A 17,672-nucleotide genomic window follows, 5' to 3' on the forward strand; every position below is an offset into this window, starting at 1 on the left:
TCGTTGATGTTCCTATTGAGGATAACGACATCTCCATATCCCACAGAATGAAAGTGAAAATGCGGTTCCTCCCATAGTTGTCAAGTTTACTCCTTGGTCGTTCATGTGTCAGGGATGCTCTTTACAAAGCAAAGTCGAGGTTAAAGAATTTGACTATCGAAGACATTGGCTTGGGCAGTCAAGGTCGTTACAAGATTTTTATTCAAGAAAGTCTTATTCCAGCAAGAAGGGAGCTATTTCACAAGAAGAAATGCAAACTTCGATGTATTTGATCTTTCTATGGATTTGTTTCGGGACGACCGAGAACAAATCCAGCAAATTGCCTGGGGCCCGTTTCTCGAAAGTCCCGATAATTAACGGATCCGTAAAGCTGTTGTTGTTTACATGAAAGATAGAAGTTTCAATAGTTTTGCATCTCACATGATAAAACTATCAGTTAATGAAACAAAATGTCGTATTTTGCTATCCAGGACCCGCGCTCTTATTCCTTTTATTTGAATTACAATATTTGATTTCGGGCCCTAAAAGTTATCGGGACTTTGCAGATACGGGCCCCTGAGCGAGACTCGAACCCGGGACTGCCAGATTATGAGTGCAAAGCGCTGACCACTATTCCACGCTGTGTCCTCCCGTTTGACGATCAGCTTTGCATTACAATCAGCGTGGTTTGGCTGCAGAGACTTCAGTGTCACGGCCTGGGCTGATGTCTCATCCCCGCAAGAGACATCTTCGATTACTGCAATCAGCTGCACGTGCTTCCAATGAGCCAGGAGCTACCTTTGCGGAAATCATGTCCTTCTTGCACACATCTTTGTTAAGTAGCATTGGACGACCTAGTCGTCTTGGTGACTGATAGGAAGAACAGTCTTCATTTCGAATACTGGTGGGCATAGGATTTTTTTAAAAAAATCCTTTCTCTTTCGTCTTTGAGACGTTTTCGATGACATGATAATTTCAAGTGAAACAGTCTGGCTATGAAAAGCTTAAATGCCCTTTCTGAAAATCATAAGGTCGTAAACTAGCAAATTTACCCATGTTATGCTTTGTTATGCTAGCGTTAGTATGATATATTTTAATTTTTGCTTACAACATATTTTTCCTGCAGCTCCATCCGCACCTCCACTCCCAAAGGTTGTCCATGATCGTGACGTCACATCTAGTACAATAACGATCTATTTGACGTCATCTTCAGATAATAATGGCAGAGTAGTGTGAGTCCATAGCAATAAAGATAACATGAAAATATGACATTGAAATAAATTACAACAAAATAACTTTTAATCAAGAACAAATTAAAATTAGAACATATAAATTTGCTATTTTATACTTGTCCAAAACCCCCAATTAAATACAAACTTCGCTTAAGCACGTGCAAACGGACGCAACATTATTGGATGTTACATGTTGCATCCCTTTCCACACCCTGTTGCATGTTGTTGGGAGTTGTTGCACAAAGTTATAAACCGGTCAAACTTTAAAGCCAGCGACTACCACTTTTCTTTTGCTCCGTGATCTCCGAAGCGCAGCACAACAATGTTGGATCCGTTGCACAGATATTCGAACATTGTTGGGACCCCGCACGCACATTACACCTGGTCTAGAAAGTCTTATGGATTGTAGTTCCCACGATGTTTTGCAGGTCCCAACATTGTTGGGAGGTCCTTTCATGCGATTTAAGATTATGACTTTTAGCATTCTTTTAGGTCAGAAAGTTTGCGTGATGCTAAATAATACGCAGTAATGAATGCTGAAGATACAGTTGTTCATGCCTGCCTCTGTCGGGTGCGGCATGCGTGTGTTACCGGCCATACCGGAGAGGTTTTTGTTGTACTTATCTGGTCCTATAAAAGAAAATTTCCACTCATCCGTATGTTCCTAGCTAGGAACCTTTTCTGGAATCAGTCAACATCCCAGCAAAGCTTTAATTATTATTGTTTCTTTCTACAGTGCACATGAGGTTGTAGTAGAAAAGATCGAAATAGCCAGTATTTGTTTAACTTCCTCTTTGCCAGACAATATTCTTTGCTACAAAGAGGCAATGGCCAATGGGGATGGATATTATATTGCCGCCAGATTTGACCGAGATTAAGAAGAGGTTCCTAGAAAGTTTGTTGTTGGCGATGGAAAAATTTATGGTGGCTATATGAATGCTCCACTGGAACCTTCATGTAAGACAGTTTACAAAGCTTATGTTAAAGCAGCAACTGAAGTTAATGGGGTAAGCTTAAGAGAACACTCCTAACAATTCTCCCTGCCCCCCTCATCCAATTACCTATCCTACTGTATCTGGGGTAACTTTACTGACACTGCTGAGGTGTGCAGAAGAACTAGTAAAATTCTGCCATTTTTTATCACAAAGTTCAAAAACCTTTGACATAATTGCCAAGAATGACTCGTTGTTGGGCAAGTTGTTTACAATACATTTACCTCTCATGGGTGATGAAAAAAGGAAGAATGATGAAATAGCTTTTTCTATTTAAAAGACTACAACACTATCCAGATAGCAGAGATGTAAGAATTGCGAGTTTCAAGTGGATAGGGATTCAGCGTCTGACATGTTTAAATAAACATATTAAAGTTTTGGTCTTAAGTAGCCTCGTGAAAAGAGCGTGTTGGTTACCGACGGCTTGTGAAATGAGAAATTAAGATTATGATGCTCATAACCTGAGCAAAAGTGTTCTTTAGACCAATAGTAAAGACCGTAAGTACTCAAGTGCAAACCGCGGACCAAACATAAAAAAAAACCAAAAACGAAAACAAAAACAAAAATCTGACACTGCGCCACCAAGATATCTTCTTTTAAACTTGCAAACCATTAACTGAAATTACCACTTGTTAATAATCAGTTTGGCTCTTTGGTGTGTCTTATTTTATAACTCTCTGTACATGGAAATGTTTATGCTTAGGCTTAGAATAAGTCAGTGTCAGCAACTGTCTCTTAACATCTAATTTTTGGGTGTTGGGTTGGGGGTCGTTGCAGAAATGGGTTTACGGGGAGCCTGCTGCAGTCATCCTTCCTATCTCAACCACTGGTAAGTATGTGCATGCTTTAAAATCGAAAGCGTATCAGTGATTTGACTGCGTGGCTGTTCCCCGCCCCTTTTGACACACCTTAGCCACGCGGGCTATCAATGATAGATGTTACGTTATTTAGAAATTATTGTATGAGGTTTGTTATGATCTAAAGATCGAAGAGCGTGTCATCTGCCGATTATATTCGTATTCGCGAAGGCCAATCGGGGGGGGGGGGGGGGGGGGGGGCGGATAACAAAGATCGAGAGAGATCTGCATAATTCTTCTAATCATGCGAAAGCCAAATCCAATTATGGTTTTATTATTCATTCCTAATTCCTAGTTTAAAAACAAACCGAAACATGCTAACCTCGATCGAGGTAAAGTTATCGTCCTTTGCCTACTGTTCCTCGGCAAATTAGAACATCAGTATGATGACATGTGTTTTGCGTAGTAGAGTCGCTTCGATCTTTCAGCTACTTATCTAGGGACATCAAAGGAGACTCTGTTCGTAGGGTATTTGCGTATCAGATATTGTTCGCATTGCTGATGCCATTCCTTGAGTTGTATTTTTGCTGTTGTTGCCATAAGGCAATAGTTCGGCTACCCAGTTTGAGAAATTTTCTCCAAAGAACGTTCACAAAAATAACACTTGGCGTCGTACTTGCTTTATTGTACAAACGACCGGTTTCTATAGACCGGCGAGGTTACGACAACTTCGACTTAAACTGATTTCACGGGTTGTCAAAGAGTCTAGCGATTCCCTTTTCCCAGGTGAGCGCCGACTCATTTTGCGTCAGTATTCAGGAATGCTCTCGATCTCTTTACGCTGAATTGGACGTCCTGTATGGACCAAAAAAATTACATCAGATTGGTTCCTGATTTCAGCGCTTTTATATAATTGTACTTCTCCAGGATTGAGCTTGGAGTTAAGAATACCTCATTGTTGAATCTAGCGGAGGATGTACATAAACGACAGGCTGGTGTGTCTGATGAAAACGAAGAGGGAGGGTGCGAATACGAACAGTACAACCTGGTAGGACGAAATGTGGATACGACACGTTGCGTTGTCTTTCAACAGTAAGTTGAATCATCTCTCGTTTGATTTCAGACTTTTCAGGAACCCACATATAGATCACAGAGGAATCGAAGAGTTTATGAAATCTCTTTGTCCCCTTAGTGCTATGAAATTTCTAGCTGTTGACCACCCCAGGACTGCCTGTGATACTGCTCTGACATATGAGAACAAACACGTCCATGCCGCCGGTAGCAAGGAGCATGGCAGGTCTTTTCCCCTGGCGCGTTTGTGAAGTTGAACTCTAGTCAACTTCGCAGGACACTGGAGAATGGATTGGCCTCTGTTACCGGCGACTTCTGTTCTCAACCCAGGCAGTAACGGCGGTTAAGTAACAGGTAGCTCGGCTGTTGAAAACCATGCCCAGCTACCCACTTCATATTAAACGAAGTTGATGTGCTGCGTGGGGAGGGTTGTTTTCTTTTCAGATAAGGTTAGCTGTCCTGTGCAGAAGGAAATCTGGGTTGCGTCAATCCTGATTATTAACATTAAGCATTAAAAACGCTCCAGCATTCAATCTATCAACACTCGATTTCAATGTTATTTTTTCAGAAACCAGGAGAAGGCTCCTACACCTCTCTTACAACATGCGACAGGGGAGCCTGCAGTGACTCACCCATGTATGTCAATCAAGTGCCTTCTCCTCAATACACGTCGAATGGGTGATAGTCTGGCACTGAAAATCCGGCCTGCGTAGATGGACGGATTAGCGGACGAGTGCTATTGTAGTTGCCTTGGGATTGCGAGCAATTCAAAAATCAATTCATATATCGATCGTACTGTTAAGTAAGCTAAATAATTTAGATGTTGACCCCCATCTTCTTAGGTGGGTTGCTGCTTTTTTAACAAATAGGAGTCAGCGGGTTAGGATTGGGAATTCGGTATCTCCCCCTGTCGGGCTCAATGGCTGTACACCACAGGGTACCAAACTCGCCCCCCTGCTTTTCTGCATCCTAGTAAATGGAATGGCAGCTAAGTGTAAAAGCAGAGTCAAGTATGTAGATGATGCTACTGCTTTGGAAATCATCCCTAGGTGTTCGCCACGTTACCTACCTTTTACAGTATCCGATATCCATACATATGCTTCCTTAAGAGGCATGAATCTTAATTCAAAGAAATGTAAAGAAATGATCATTAACTTTATGCAGTATAGTCCATTCCCCCCCCGCCTCCTTACCGTTGAGGGGTTCTGTTATTGAAAGGGTTGTGTCCTATAAGCTCTTGGGTGTCTATATCTCTGATGATCTTTCATGGAATGTCCACATAGAGCACATAGTCAAAAAGGCCAACAAGAGTTTGTACGCATTGCGCGCGCTTAAAAAAAGTGGCCTCACTATCACGCAGCTAGTGCAAGTGTACCGTAACATTGTAAGATCTGTACTTGAATATGCCTGCCCTGTTGGGGCTGCCCTGCCAAAGTATTTAGAGGACGCTATAGAATCTGTACAGAAAAGGGCCCTGCGCATCGTTTTGCCGAATTGTCACTATGACGACGCCCTAATTCAATCTGGCATCACTGCCCTTTCCCAGAGAAGGGAGGAAGCTTGCATAAATTTTATCAAGCGTGACTGCCTGTCGTCTCTGGTACTCAAGCCATTAATTCCTTGTGTGTCAATTGACAGGCCATACTGCCTCCGTTCAGGCGAACGTGTTCCGGTGCGCCTTGTCCCCAAGACAAAGCGGCTCGCAGATTTCTGCACCATTAAGTTTCAAGACCAGTCGTAATCCTGTGGTCTGTTATTTTTTTTCTCTGTTATGTAGTGCTTTTAATCATATTTACATAATTATCTATTTGATTTTTTTTGTATTGTATTATCTTCTGTTATTGTCACTGACCTTCCTTGTAATTCAGCCTTTAGGCTGCGAGAGGGATATCAATATATAAACTATTACTTATTAACTATTACTTACTTAATACTTTGATCCTGGTTTAATCATATATTTTAAAAGTTCTTCCTCCAAGATATCTGAGTCTTGTAAGAAAATTAATATTAGTCGATTATTTAGTTATTTTTTAGTTAATTTCATGTATTGGAACAAGTTGTAGATCGTTGAATGGCAAAAATATAATTCAAAATAAATTGTAATTGATAATGATTTTTTATTGTCTATAAAGTAAACTTATTTACTGAATTTTCATTCAGTAATTAAATCATTATTAAAACAATGATTTATTTCAGACCACCCAATTAAGTGGATGCTGATTAGGAAGAATTGTAACATCAGAAATATCCTTGTCTCTCCGGCTACGCAGCCTAATTTTAGCCCTTGAATTGCTGGTTTTCACCGTCACGCAATCAAAAATTATAATAAAGTAATGATAATAATAATAAATAATAAATAATAATAATAAAGTCAAGAATATGGGAAAGGAGGTTACTTATGTAAAGACCCTCGAAAAGATTCAGGTCAGACGTACTAAGAAATGGATAGACCTTCATCTTGCTTCATTTTTATATTAATATAAAAGATCAATAACAATATTCACTTGCTTGACAGTCTTTTTACATGAGTTATCATATATAGTTTATATATTTTCTTTTCAAAAAATCAAGGACGTTGTCACTCAGACACATCGATAAATCAACATTCAGTGGCAAAAGGAACGAAACGACTAATTATTCACAACTCTTCTGCCCACAGGAAAATTTCCAAGAATGTTACTTGAAAGTGATAAGAAGATCCTGTATGAAACCGAAGCCGGAACGCACGTGCATTGAAAGCAGTATTGATGAAAAGGAGATGACTGTGTTCAAAATTCACTTACAAATACCAGAAGAGATCTGAACACGATCTCTCATATATTAGTAAGCTAGTGTTTCTCGATGCCCGCCAACCTCCTCCCTCTCCCCTCCCCCGCATCCAACAACTTTTCCAAGCAGCTACCTTCAAAATATATTTCCTATAGTAACCCCCAAATTGGTGATGGCCAACCGACGCCTTAATCCTCAACCTTCTTCACCACACCCCAACCCAGCTGCTCCCAAAATTATGAACGCTTCCTTATCAACTCTTCCAGGATACATAACTGGAATTCCATATGTATCAAATTAGACTGACTGTAATGAGTAGAATTTGCCAGGCGTGACTTTCTGTCTGACCGGAAGTTGAATGCCTCAAGGTTTGATTTTAATATTGAGTGGAGCATTGTCACTGATTTCTTAGTGTTTGAGATATTGTCACGATTTAGACGATGTATTTAGCGAAGCCATATGTGCTAATAGCTCTTGTTCTATGGCTACTACGTTTCGAAACAGGTAAGGATCTGTGTTTAGTAGTTTGTAAGTTTAATAATTAATATGAAGTCGCTTTTATAGGTTTAACCTGATCACAGTTAACTTTTGCGATAATTGTAACTCCTGTTTGATCATGATCATTATCTGTTTACATTTCTTATTTTCACTTGCAAATTACCTTACAAGAGGTACCTTTAAGCATCATAATACCTTTAGTAACCGAAAATGATTCAATTTTGATATACTAGAGGGTTATTTCAATCCATGCAAATTTGAATTTGTCTCCTTCTTTCATCACAGGGCTCCCACACAATCTGTTTGTGTAGCCGATTGTTATTTTATAGTAAATGTACTGGATTTACCGTTTGCTTCACCTATAGCGATATGTACTATCGCTAACTATGTATATAAATCAATGATAAATAAACGTTGAATTACCTTACCTGTGGTATATAGTCGTCCTTTTACCTCAAAAGCCGTTTTTTGAGCGATTTGGAAGGAGATTGATTTCGCCGTTGACTGTTCCTAATAATCAACGGCGAATTCAAACTCCTTCAAAATCGCTGAAAAAACCGCTTTTGAGGTAAAAGGACGACTATATACCACAGGTAAGGTAATTGAACGTTTATTTATCATTGATTTATATACATAGTTAGCGACATATCGCTATAGGTGAGGCAAACGGTAAATCCAGAACTTAACATTTACTATAAAAAAAACAATCGGCTAGACAAACAGATTGTGCGGGCTCCTTGTGCTTTCATGAAGAGGGAAGTGCTCCACAAAATGAACTTAAATTCAAAGAATAGTTAACATTCTGAGTATTCTGAGTTAATTTCCCAAGATGGCGTTCGCTTTTAGTTTATTTCCCTGCCGTTTTAAAGTCTTAATGTATTTGCCACAACAAGAGCAGGACGTTAATGTTTTTTCGTGATTTTCTAAATTCTTACTACGAGGGAATCGAGGTGGGCGAACACAGTCACGCAACATAATGCCATGCAGCGTGTCCGTATATTTTGTTCCCCCAATCCCGAGGGAGGTTACGCAAGAAAGGAGTCAAAGCTGTTGTTGAAAGTCTAGCTTGAAAGGTACATTTGAGGTTGCTTGCGCTTCCAGCCCGACATTTCGAAAATTCCGGCCCGACTGAAAGCTTAATGTTAAGGTCATTTTATCACTCCTTTCCACGCCACATAACATGTTCCTTTACGTCACGCCGCAAGTTAAAATTTTTCGGGGAGTGATGTCAGGCTGTTAGAGAGGAGGCCAACTGTGAGTCCGTGATATACCCGACCGTGGCCATGGAAATGTGAAAGAAGACATATGCTCGTAGTTCATTAGTAAACAACTAAAGCAGCGGCTAGCGGGTATATAATATAACGAACCCACTAGATCAGCTTAATAGGCCACTTTCAATAGATTAAAATTATGTAGGTCCACTTTGATAAAGAAATTAATGTAAATGTATATCGTCATAGTCTCTGGGAGTATTCTAAACGTTTCCACTGTTCATTAATTTGAATGGCATTTGGCACCTTATATGACGTTATCTATCGAAACCTGTATTAGGCAGACACCCTGTATTAAGCAGACACTATAGCATTCCCCAAGGGTGTCTGCTCAATACATGTTTTACTGTATATTGAAAGTGGCCTATTGGAAAGAGTGTTGCGTCCGGTCATCACAATGGTCAGGGTTCGCCTCCCGTTTCTTTTTTTTTTTTTTTCCTTCAGGTCAGGTTCATTTTCAGCAGCTTAGGTTGTTCCTCTAACTGTGAGGATTCGCCCATTTCCATACATATTTTGTCATTGCAATTTCACATTTATGACTTGTTTCATATATGAAATTCAATCTATGTCACCCTTTATCCTTAGTGATTCATACATACATATGTTTATTTCTCATTAGACCGACCAGTTTCTCGAAGCTTCTTTCTTTCTCTTTTTTTTTTTCAGTTTCTTGCTCAGTTTTTTAAGAACAGAGAGGGGCCATCAGTGTATTAGCCCCACTCCCCGTCGGCCTGGGATAATAATAATATAATAATAATTTATTATTTATAAGGTGCAAAATAGCATTCAAATATATGACCTAATGTGCACAAATGGGATCAATTTAATAAAACTTTTATAAGTGTAATTTGCCAGTGTACCTATTGCTTCAGACTCTAAAACAATGGCTACACTTGTAAATTACACTTTGAAAAATTTTATTAAGTTGACCCCCTAAACTACGGTAAACAAAAACCGCCATGTCTCTTGAGCAAACAACACACGCATCATAGGGTTTAGGGACAGACAAATTAGAAAAGTGGTGGGGATGGAGTTGGGGGGGGGGGGGGGGGAGAGTGGGCTCGCAAGAATTTCTTTTGGCCGATTGCCTGTGCAAAATTTATTTTTTCCCACCTTCACCATCACTTTTTTAATGGTCAGTCCCTTACTATTATAAAGGATGCAACAAAGCAATAGTATGTGTATTGAAAGTGAAGAATGATCATCGCAGTAAATTTTCCAATTTAAGCAATTGGAAAGAAGAAGCCTGAAAAAAAATCAGGGCTTCAACGGGATTCGAACCCGTGACCTCCGCGTTGCCGGCGCGTTGCTCTACCAACTGAGCTATGAAGCCACACATTGGGAGCGAGGTCAATTTATTGAGTTCATATCTCCCGTGATCATTCTTCACTTTCATCTACAACCGCAGTTCAAAAATGAATTATTTCATATACTTCATTATTTCATATACTTCATCTACAACCGCAGTTCAAAAATGAATTATTTCATATACTTCACATCATTTCACTCCTCATGGGAGATATGAACTCCCAATGTGTGGCTTCATAGCTCAGTTGGTAGAGCAATGCACCGGCAATGCGGAGGTCACGGGTTCAAATCCCGTTGAAGCCCTGATTTTTTTTCAGGCTTCTTCTTTCCAATTGCTTAAATTGGAAAATTTGCTGCGATGATCATTCTTCACTTTCATCAACAACCGCACCTCAAAAATGAATTATTTCATATACTTCACATCAGTATGTGTATTGTGTGCTTTGTCTCATACATTATCAGTTGCTTTTATTATCGACATATCTCTTTTTTCCCTTTTCTTGTATTGCTTAGAGGGACAGAAGGCTTGTTCTTGTTACACTTTTAAAGGTGAACTGACCAGCGGAATATTGAACTGGGAAAGGGCAAATGAATCTTGTGAGGCTACAAATGAACACCTGGTTGTCATGGAGACTGAGAGAGAGTGGCAATTCATCACCGATAAAATTGGGAAGCTTAATACAAAATATAATGAGTGGCACATAGGTTTGTTTAATGCAAGTGGAAGCTGGACCTGGATCAATGGTGAACCTCTGACCAAGTGGCAAAAAACCAAGTGGCACGAAAGTGAACCTGCCCCTGACGACCGTTACGGTCTCATTCATAAGAGCTTTCCTCCAGGTTCTAATGGGACATTCAGCGGCAATAAAGGAGTTTCAAGAGATTATATTTGCGAGCAAGAAACAGGTAAAACTAAGTCACATTTAGGTTTACTCTAAAACTTGCTTGTTGTTGACTTAAAGTTGAAAATCCTTATTTCATATATTTCACCTTCAGACCAAGTAGGCCAAGTAGCCTCTTGAAAGACAGTCACCGAAGCAACGTTTTATCCAGTACTAGCGCAGTAGTTATAATTGCTACTTAATTCTAAGCTCTGCTAGTTTTAAATGCCGTGAAAACGATGCGTCGTTTACTAATTATAATAGAAACCAAACTTAACTTCAGTTTATTGGATAACTTCTTAGCACGAATAGGAGCCGCAGATCGCATCCACTTTGAGAAGAGGACTTGTTAAAAAAGTCATTATATTACTGTTTTTCTGTTTTCAAATCGACTTTAAGGTGGCTCGATGGGGTTTTTCAGGGTCAATACCTCCCAAGTTTAATCATAAACTACGTCGCTATTTACAATTTGGAAAAATTCCACCGCAGATATAAAAGATGAAAATTTGTTATAATCATAGCCTGAGAAAACAGCCGACATTTCACGACGCCACCACTGGTTTCCCCACCAAATGACGTCTGAGAAACGAGCGCAGAAATTCCATACTGATGACGCGTCACTACCTAGATCTGGGTAGTGCTTCTGATTGGTCGTGCCGCGTGGGAAATTTGCTTCAACCAATCAGAAGCACTACCGGGATCTGGGTAGTGACGAGTCATCAGTATGGAATTTCTGCGCTCTTTTCACAGGAGTCATTTGGGGGCGGGGGGGGGGGGGGGAGAGGAACCAGTGGTAGCGTCGCCAAATGTCGGCTGTTTTCTCATGCTCTTATAATCAGTTGTCATAGCAACGAAATGAAGCCATTATTACCTATTTTACTTGCAGCTGTATTTCTCGGCATTGGAAACTGTCTTTCCAAAATCGTTCACGGGAACTTTTCCCTCCAATAGCTGACTCCATGTTCGTGAAGTTTAAGCGAATCTGTGAGAGCGTTATCGAGATATTTTTGGGGGTGAAGTTTTTATGTCTAGAAATACATATACGGCAAAAACTGGACAATCTTAGTGATGTTGGACCCTTATCGGTAGAAAACGAAGCGCTTTTGAAATGCAGTTTTACCTCATAATAGTTTCAATCTTTTAAAAACGATCATGGCGATAGTTCTAGCGAATTGCTGGAATTAGAAGGATTTGATTAGTATGTCTCGATGCGATTTTGTTAGCGGTTTTGTAAACATTTTTGTCTACTTCTAAACAGAAAAGTGAATAATTTTTAAACCGCTTGATAAATTTTTTTCAAAAAATTGAGATTCTAGAGATTAACCGTCGTTTTATGTGACCTTTGAGTTTCAATATTAGTGATACAGTCAACTCTCTTTAAGACGGACACCTTTGGGACCGGCACTAAGTGTCCATCTTAGAGAGGTGTCCATCTTATAGAGAGTCAAATAAAAGGATTAAAGAAAGGCAGGGACCAACTCTAAGTGTCCGTTTTACAGAGGTGTCCGTTAAGAGAGAGTCGACTGTATACTGTAAGGCAGTGTAATAAGGGCTACAATTCGCTATTTTTTTTTCTTCAGAAATTTCCTGTTTACCAGAGACAGCCTGTCATTATTCAGTGGTGTTGTTTCCAAGTTTCATTTTCACGTGAACAGCAGTAAATGACAATGCATTTGAAATATGCAGAAATGTTAGCTATTGTTGTCCGCGAAAACATGACACTAACCATAAAAACTTCTTTTTCAAACATCGCGATAGCGCTCTTACAGATTTCGCTTAAACTTCACGAACATTGAGGCGGCTATTGGAAGAAAAAGTTCCCGATGTCATTGTTACCCTGTTTATAACAAATTTTCGTTTTTACCTAATACAGCTGGGGTGGTAATTTTTCCAAATCTTTGTTAATGTAGAGGTAGTTTAAGCTCAAACTTGGAAGGTATTGATCCTAAAAAACTCAATCGAACCACCTTAATTAACTCTAGTTTATTTTTCCCTTACAGATAACTGTGACAAAGCTGACAATATAAGTGTCTGTATGCGACATTATAATGTGACGACACCTACTAAAAGGCCGCAAACGACAACAACCTCATTACCTCAGTCCGCCAACACAAAAAAAGACAGTACAAGTTCAACTCCTCTAACCCCAGGTTTGCAAAGCTAGTCCATGTTAGTCATACTTATCAATAATTCAAATTCGATTTAATCAGAAACTATTTGGCAAGCTTTTTAAGGCAAACTGAATTTGTTACCGCATTTGATCATAGCTAAGTACTGTTTGCAATCGGGAAAACAAGCACTTATATGCCTTAAAATATTTTTCTCAAATGAATCTCAGCTATCATCTCTCAGCTCTAGGGTCTATGGATGATTTCCTCAAGGGAACACAATTGTACTCCACTACAATGGGGTAAAATTCCTTTATCGTTTGTACTCCCTTTATAAAGAAACCGAACAAGGCGAGGAAAAAAGAAAGGAAGAAAAACGAAAGCGGGCACAAAATAGACGTAACAAACAGAAAAACCTTCCAATTTTTCAAGGCTTTTTTCCCACTGGGAAATGCTTAAACAAATAAATTTGCTTGTAGCGAACGGCCTTTTTTTATCTCAAGGCGGGACTTTATTAATCGAAAACGTCCAGTTTTCGGTTTAAGTTTTTTGTTTCCCAAAATAAAAGTTTTTAACCTGGACACATGATTCAATGTATCACGAGTATCATTCTTCTTATATCACACTTTGTCCCTTGTTTTAGGTTATTCAAACCCACAATTAGGCGAGGATAAAGACGACACAGTAGTTATAGTAGCGGCGACCCTTGCAGCAGTCGTATTCATTGCAATAATTGCACTTGGTGTAGTTTTGTTTCTGAGGCGGAGGAAACGTCAATCACATGGTAACTTACTTGTAGCAACAGGATAATGTAATTGATGTAAACAATTTTTATTCAGACTGTTATTTCCTTTTGTTAGCTCTGTGTTTTGGAAAGGATTCAGAGCCCGAAGAGATTACCTTGTAATACTGAAAAAGGGGTTCTGGATCTACCCGTCGGAAATTATACCCCCAAATAAAACTTGCCTGGGTACGACAGGCTAAATTTTACCCTGAAATGTCGTCTTCAAAAAACAGACGACCAAATAGGAAAAAGACTGCGTTTTATTATGAAAAAAAAGTTAAGAATGCCTCATCTTCCTTTTCTTGTGCTTTTTATTTTATTTAAAGATTATTACTCTCTTAGTAAGATGTTTAACTGAGCTCTATGCAATACCTAAGTGAGTTAAACTATTGCACGACCGTTTCCATCTTATATACCAAAACTGATACCCGGGAAAAAAGACATTTCATACCCCTCAACTCATTTGGGAGTCCTGTTTACTACGAGAATCAGTGAAGTTTTAATTGAACTCGTCGGACATTTTAATATTAAGAAACAAAACGTAGCATAGAACATTAAATGTGAATTTTTTAGGGTTTTCCTTCAAATCAATGACTCGAATTTGTAGCCAGACATACGTCCGGGTTATAGAAGTCCATTTTGGACACGCTCGGATTCGATCCGATCCCTTCCTAATAATGTTAACTGAAAAACGAGTGTTTAGCTGTCAGCCTTGAAAAAATTGCTTCGCTTCTTCAAAACTCTAGAAAAAGAAAATGAACGGAAAACAAGGTCTTCATTAAATTTTAATATTGTTTTCCTTTTAGGTGCTCATGGGAAAGTGGATAAGTCGTTGTAAGCATATCAATTAAATTGCTTATTTATTTGTTTGTAAACTTCGCCGAAAGGCCTGGATTACTCACAGAGCAAGCTCCACTACGCGGTCCAGAAAAAAAAAGAAAATTAGTAATACAACTAACAAGAATGACAATAATTTGGAAACGACAAAAAAAAAACAAACAGAAATGCAAAAACAGAATTGGGGAGGACACCGATAAAAAATCAACAGCACATACGATCGAGCATGCTGTTCAATGGCGGACTAGTGTGGCACTTAATACACACACTCTTAAGGGTCTGGGGGGTGTCGACGTCATAAACAGACTAATAAGTGAGATACAAGTAGTAATTAAAAGGATATTTCTTGAAGTGCGCTGCTGGAATAACTACATTTTCTCTGACGTGATTATTGAAGATCTTTTTATAAATGAAACGTTTTTTAGTGATAGGTGTATATTCCATTGCGCCACTTTTAAATCACGCACCCAGTGTCACGAATCACAGGCTTTGACGTACGTACACCTATTGACAACTATTTTTTGTCTCGTACTTATTTTAAGGAGCCATTTGAGCCAGCCAGAGAACCAGTCCGAACCCATCGACCCGGCTGAGGCCGCAATGCTGCTTGGGAAAACGAATAGTACCAACAGTCGCCCTGAGAAGGAACAAGCTGAATACGCTATGGTGAAGAAAAACGACATCAAAGAGGTGTGTATTGAATATCTAATCAAGGTCTTGCTGCAAATGATAACGCAAAACTGTTGTAGGTACAGGTAAGCTCTCCAAAATGTCGTCTAACAACATTAAAAGTAGCTCCATGATTGGTGAGTTTTAGAGAAACACTACAATTCTCAGTATTGTGATGAGTAGGATGAAATTGAGGCTGAATCGAAGCAGTTTCTTCTGGGTTCCTTAGAAAACGATATGTACATGTTTTCGTCTCTCCAAACATGATTGACAGAAGATGTTAATAAAAAAGTTAAACTGAATAACATCATCAATTTCATTGACTGGTTGCAACAGTGCAAATCGGCTACATAGCTAGAAAACGCGCTCGCGGCTATGATGGGTGCGCGCGGTAGCTAAATCAACTTGCAACCTCACCTAATTGTTTGTCACAGAGTATGAACATTATTGTCGTCATCTTCAACGCTCTTATAAATTATCTTGCCGGTATTTTTAGCCAACAAAAGAAGATACGACGCAAGAGTCTCCGTCTCCTGAAATGGATCATGAATACGCTGTAGTGAACAAAGCCAAGAAAAAGGTACCTTATTAGTCCGATGGGATACTCCCACATATGTGCCGCCTGATAGGGTATGGCTTTTAAGGGGCTCCATCCTAAGCATCATTTTTGCCCTTGTTGGCGTTGTGTTCCGGTGGATCGGGTTCCGTTTATTTTTCCAGCTATAAAATTTAACTGGGTAAATGCCCAGCTACACGAGAAACAACTCATCTCACCTTAGGAAAGAGTATTAGGAAAGAGATCTTATGAAGATTTGGGTGTTCCCATTAAATTCTTAGTTTTTGTTTTCCCCTTGAATTGGGTCTCTCTCTCTTTTTTTTTTTTTTTTTTTTTTTTTTCTAGGTTTGGGCCTTAAATGGGGTATCAGCTTTTGTTCTTATCCTTAAAAAGGGCCAGGGTTTAAGACCCCTGGGCGGCACTCACCGGGCTTCTTAGTTGTTATTTTCAATGTTTTTACCGAAATTAAGATTGAAAGGTATCGTGCAGCATTCGGCAAGGTTTGAATATGTGAGGCACAACTAGTTGACTCAGATCGCCATTCATATAAAATTCCTTCGCCATGAAATCTCTCATCGACTACGTGCTTTTAGTAAATAAACGTACCTTAAAGGGTGTTATAAACTTCACGGCTTTAAAACCTTTAAAGTTTTCGGTTCCACGTCCCTTTTACGGCTAGATTTCTGTTGCTTCTCCCGGAAGAAACGTAAGTCTAGCTCATAGTTAGTTTCCATCTGCACACAACACAATTGCACAGCGGTAGCGAGAACGCTCATATGAATACTTGGGCGCCAATACGCAGGTTTAAAGTTGTTATTCGTGCTCGTTGCGTTTGCAGAAAAAGGAAGGAGATCTTCTTTATGCTGAAATCGACGTGGCTGAGTTTGGCGAAACCCAGAATGACACTGAAGCACACAAACCGTCTTCATATGAGCCCACGGTATATGCTGACGTAATGGTTGACACGGCGGATCCGGATTCCACGCAACCAACTTACACGAATGTTCAGACTACCGGAGTGTGAATGCACTAAACGTTTACCCTGATATAAAGAGACCAAACTGTATATTCATGTAATAAGGATGTGAATCTAGTGCCGCTAAAACAAATAAGTACGAGAATGTTAATGGGAAGATTACCCTGCCAGTACTAACTCTTCGACTGTCGCAGGTTGAGAATTTATAGAAATAGATTAAATATTAATTATCGAGGTAAACTTTACCATATTGTGTAACTTATTAGCCATTAGAGCTCAAAGTTTTTGGTTATTACAACTCTTATTTGTAATGTTTTACAATAATAAAATTGTTAGTAGGATATTTCAGTTTTGTCTCATGATTTGGTAACTTGCTGATCTTCATCAGGAGATGAAGACAATGGTTACTTGTCACTTTATAGAGCACGATGCTCCGCAGTTACCGGTATTGTTAACAGTGGGATTGGCGCATTTCGATCCTCGCTGTTTCGGGGAGTTGTACTCCCAGAAGGTCCGATTTCATGAACGCGGCTTTGCTGTTCTTTTGCTAACCTTGTGTTTCTTGATCTATGCTTTTGGAATTTCTTTTCCATTATCATCTTGATGTTAAGGTTATGTTTAACCTAATTGTCTCGTCAGGGTAGACTTAACCACATTACTATGAATAGGGAACGCTGGCCTGTAAAGCAAACCATCTTGTTTTACTGGACCCGGTTCGTGCAAGGGAATCCGAGACAGCCTTGGATTCTGTATTTTAGTCTTTGTTAATGGAACTTGGATTCTGGATTCCAATCTTAAGTAGTACTCCGAATTCCTTGAGCTGAATTCCGGATTTCAAAGTCGCGGCCAGGATTCCGGATTCCACAAGCAAAATCCTCCCGGATTCCTGATTCCACATGAAAAAATTTCCCGGATTCCGGCATCCGTATTCCCTTACATGGGGA

General features: G+C 39.4%; 2 protein-coding genes and 2 non-coding genes across 4 annotated transcripts in view; 3 read left to right on the forward strand and 1 right to left on the reverse strand.

The window, feature by feature from the left end:
• LOC140948510 (uncharacterized) overlaps positions 1–5,945 on the forward strand; it is a 74,887-nt gene extending 68,942 nt beyond the window's left edge. The window contains exon 5 of the mRNA XM_073397756.1: positions 4,640–5,945. Within this exon, the coding sequence (XP_073253857.1) occupies positions 4,640–4,753 (114 nt within the window). The 3' untranslated portion in view covers positions 4,754–5,945. The remainder of the gene's footprint in view (positions 1–4,639) is intronic.
• Positions 5,946–7,202: 1,257 nt separating this feature from the next.
• LOC140947756 (uncharacterized) lies at positions 7,203–17,071 on the forward strand. Its single transcript, XM_073396938.1, has 8 exons — positions 7,203–7,344; positions 10,431–10,823; positions 12,799–12,948; positions 13,550–13,690; positions 14,497–14,524; positions 15,070–15,217; positions 15,693–15,776; positions 16,591–17,071. The coding sequence occupies exons 1-8, from the start codon at positions 7,281–7,283 to the stop codon at positions 16,774–16,776; spliced, it is 1,194 nt and encodes a 397-aa protein (XP_073253039.1). The 5' UTR covers positions 7,203–7,280; the 3' UTR covers positions 16,777–17,071.
• Positions 9,870–9,942, reverse strand: Trnaa-ggc (transfer RNA alanine (anticodon GGC)). Its single transcript has one exon. It is a non-coding gene; the product is annotated as a tRNA-Ala (tRNA).
• On the forward strand, positions 10,148–10,220 carry Trnaa-ggc (transfer RNA alanine (anticodon GGC)). The gene has a single exon. It is a non-coding gene; the product is annotated as a tRNA-Ala (tRNA).
• Positions 17,072–17,672: the final 601 nt, after the last annotated feature.

This window comes from Porites lutea, chromosome 9 (genome assembly GCF_958299795.1).
Source record: "Porites lutea chromosome 9, jaPorLute2.1, whole genome shotgun sequence".
Lineage (NCBI taxonomy): Eukaryota > Metazoa > Cnidaria > Anthozoa > Scleractinia > Poritidae > Porites > Porites lutea.

Coding starts and splice junctions, on each gene's coding strand:
- LOC140947756 (XM_073396938.1), top strand. CDS start 7,281: ATGTATTTAGCGAAGCCATATGTGCTAATAGCTCTTGTTCTATGGCTA. Junction 10,824..12,798: donor TATTTGCGAGCAAGAAACAG/GTAAAACTAAGT, acceptor TTTCCCTTACAG/ATAACTGTGACAAAGCTGAC. Junction 15,218..15,692: donor AGAAAAACGACATCAAAGAG/GTGTGTATTGAA, acceptor CGGTATTTTTAG/CCAACAAAAGAAGATACGAC.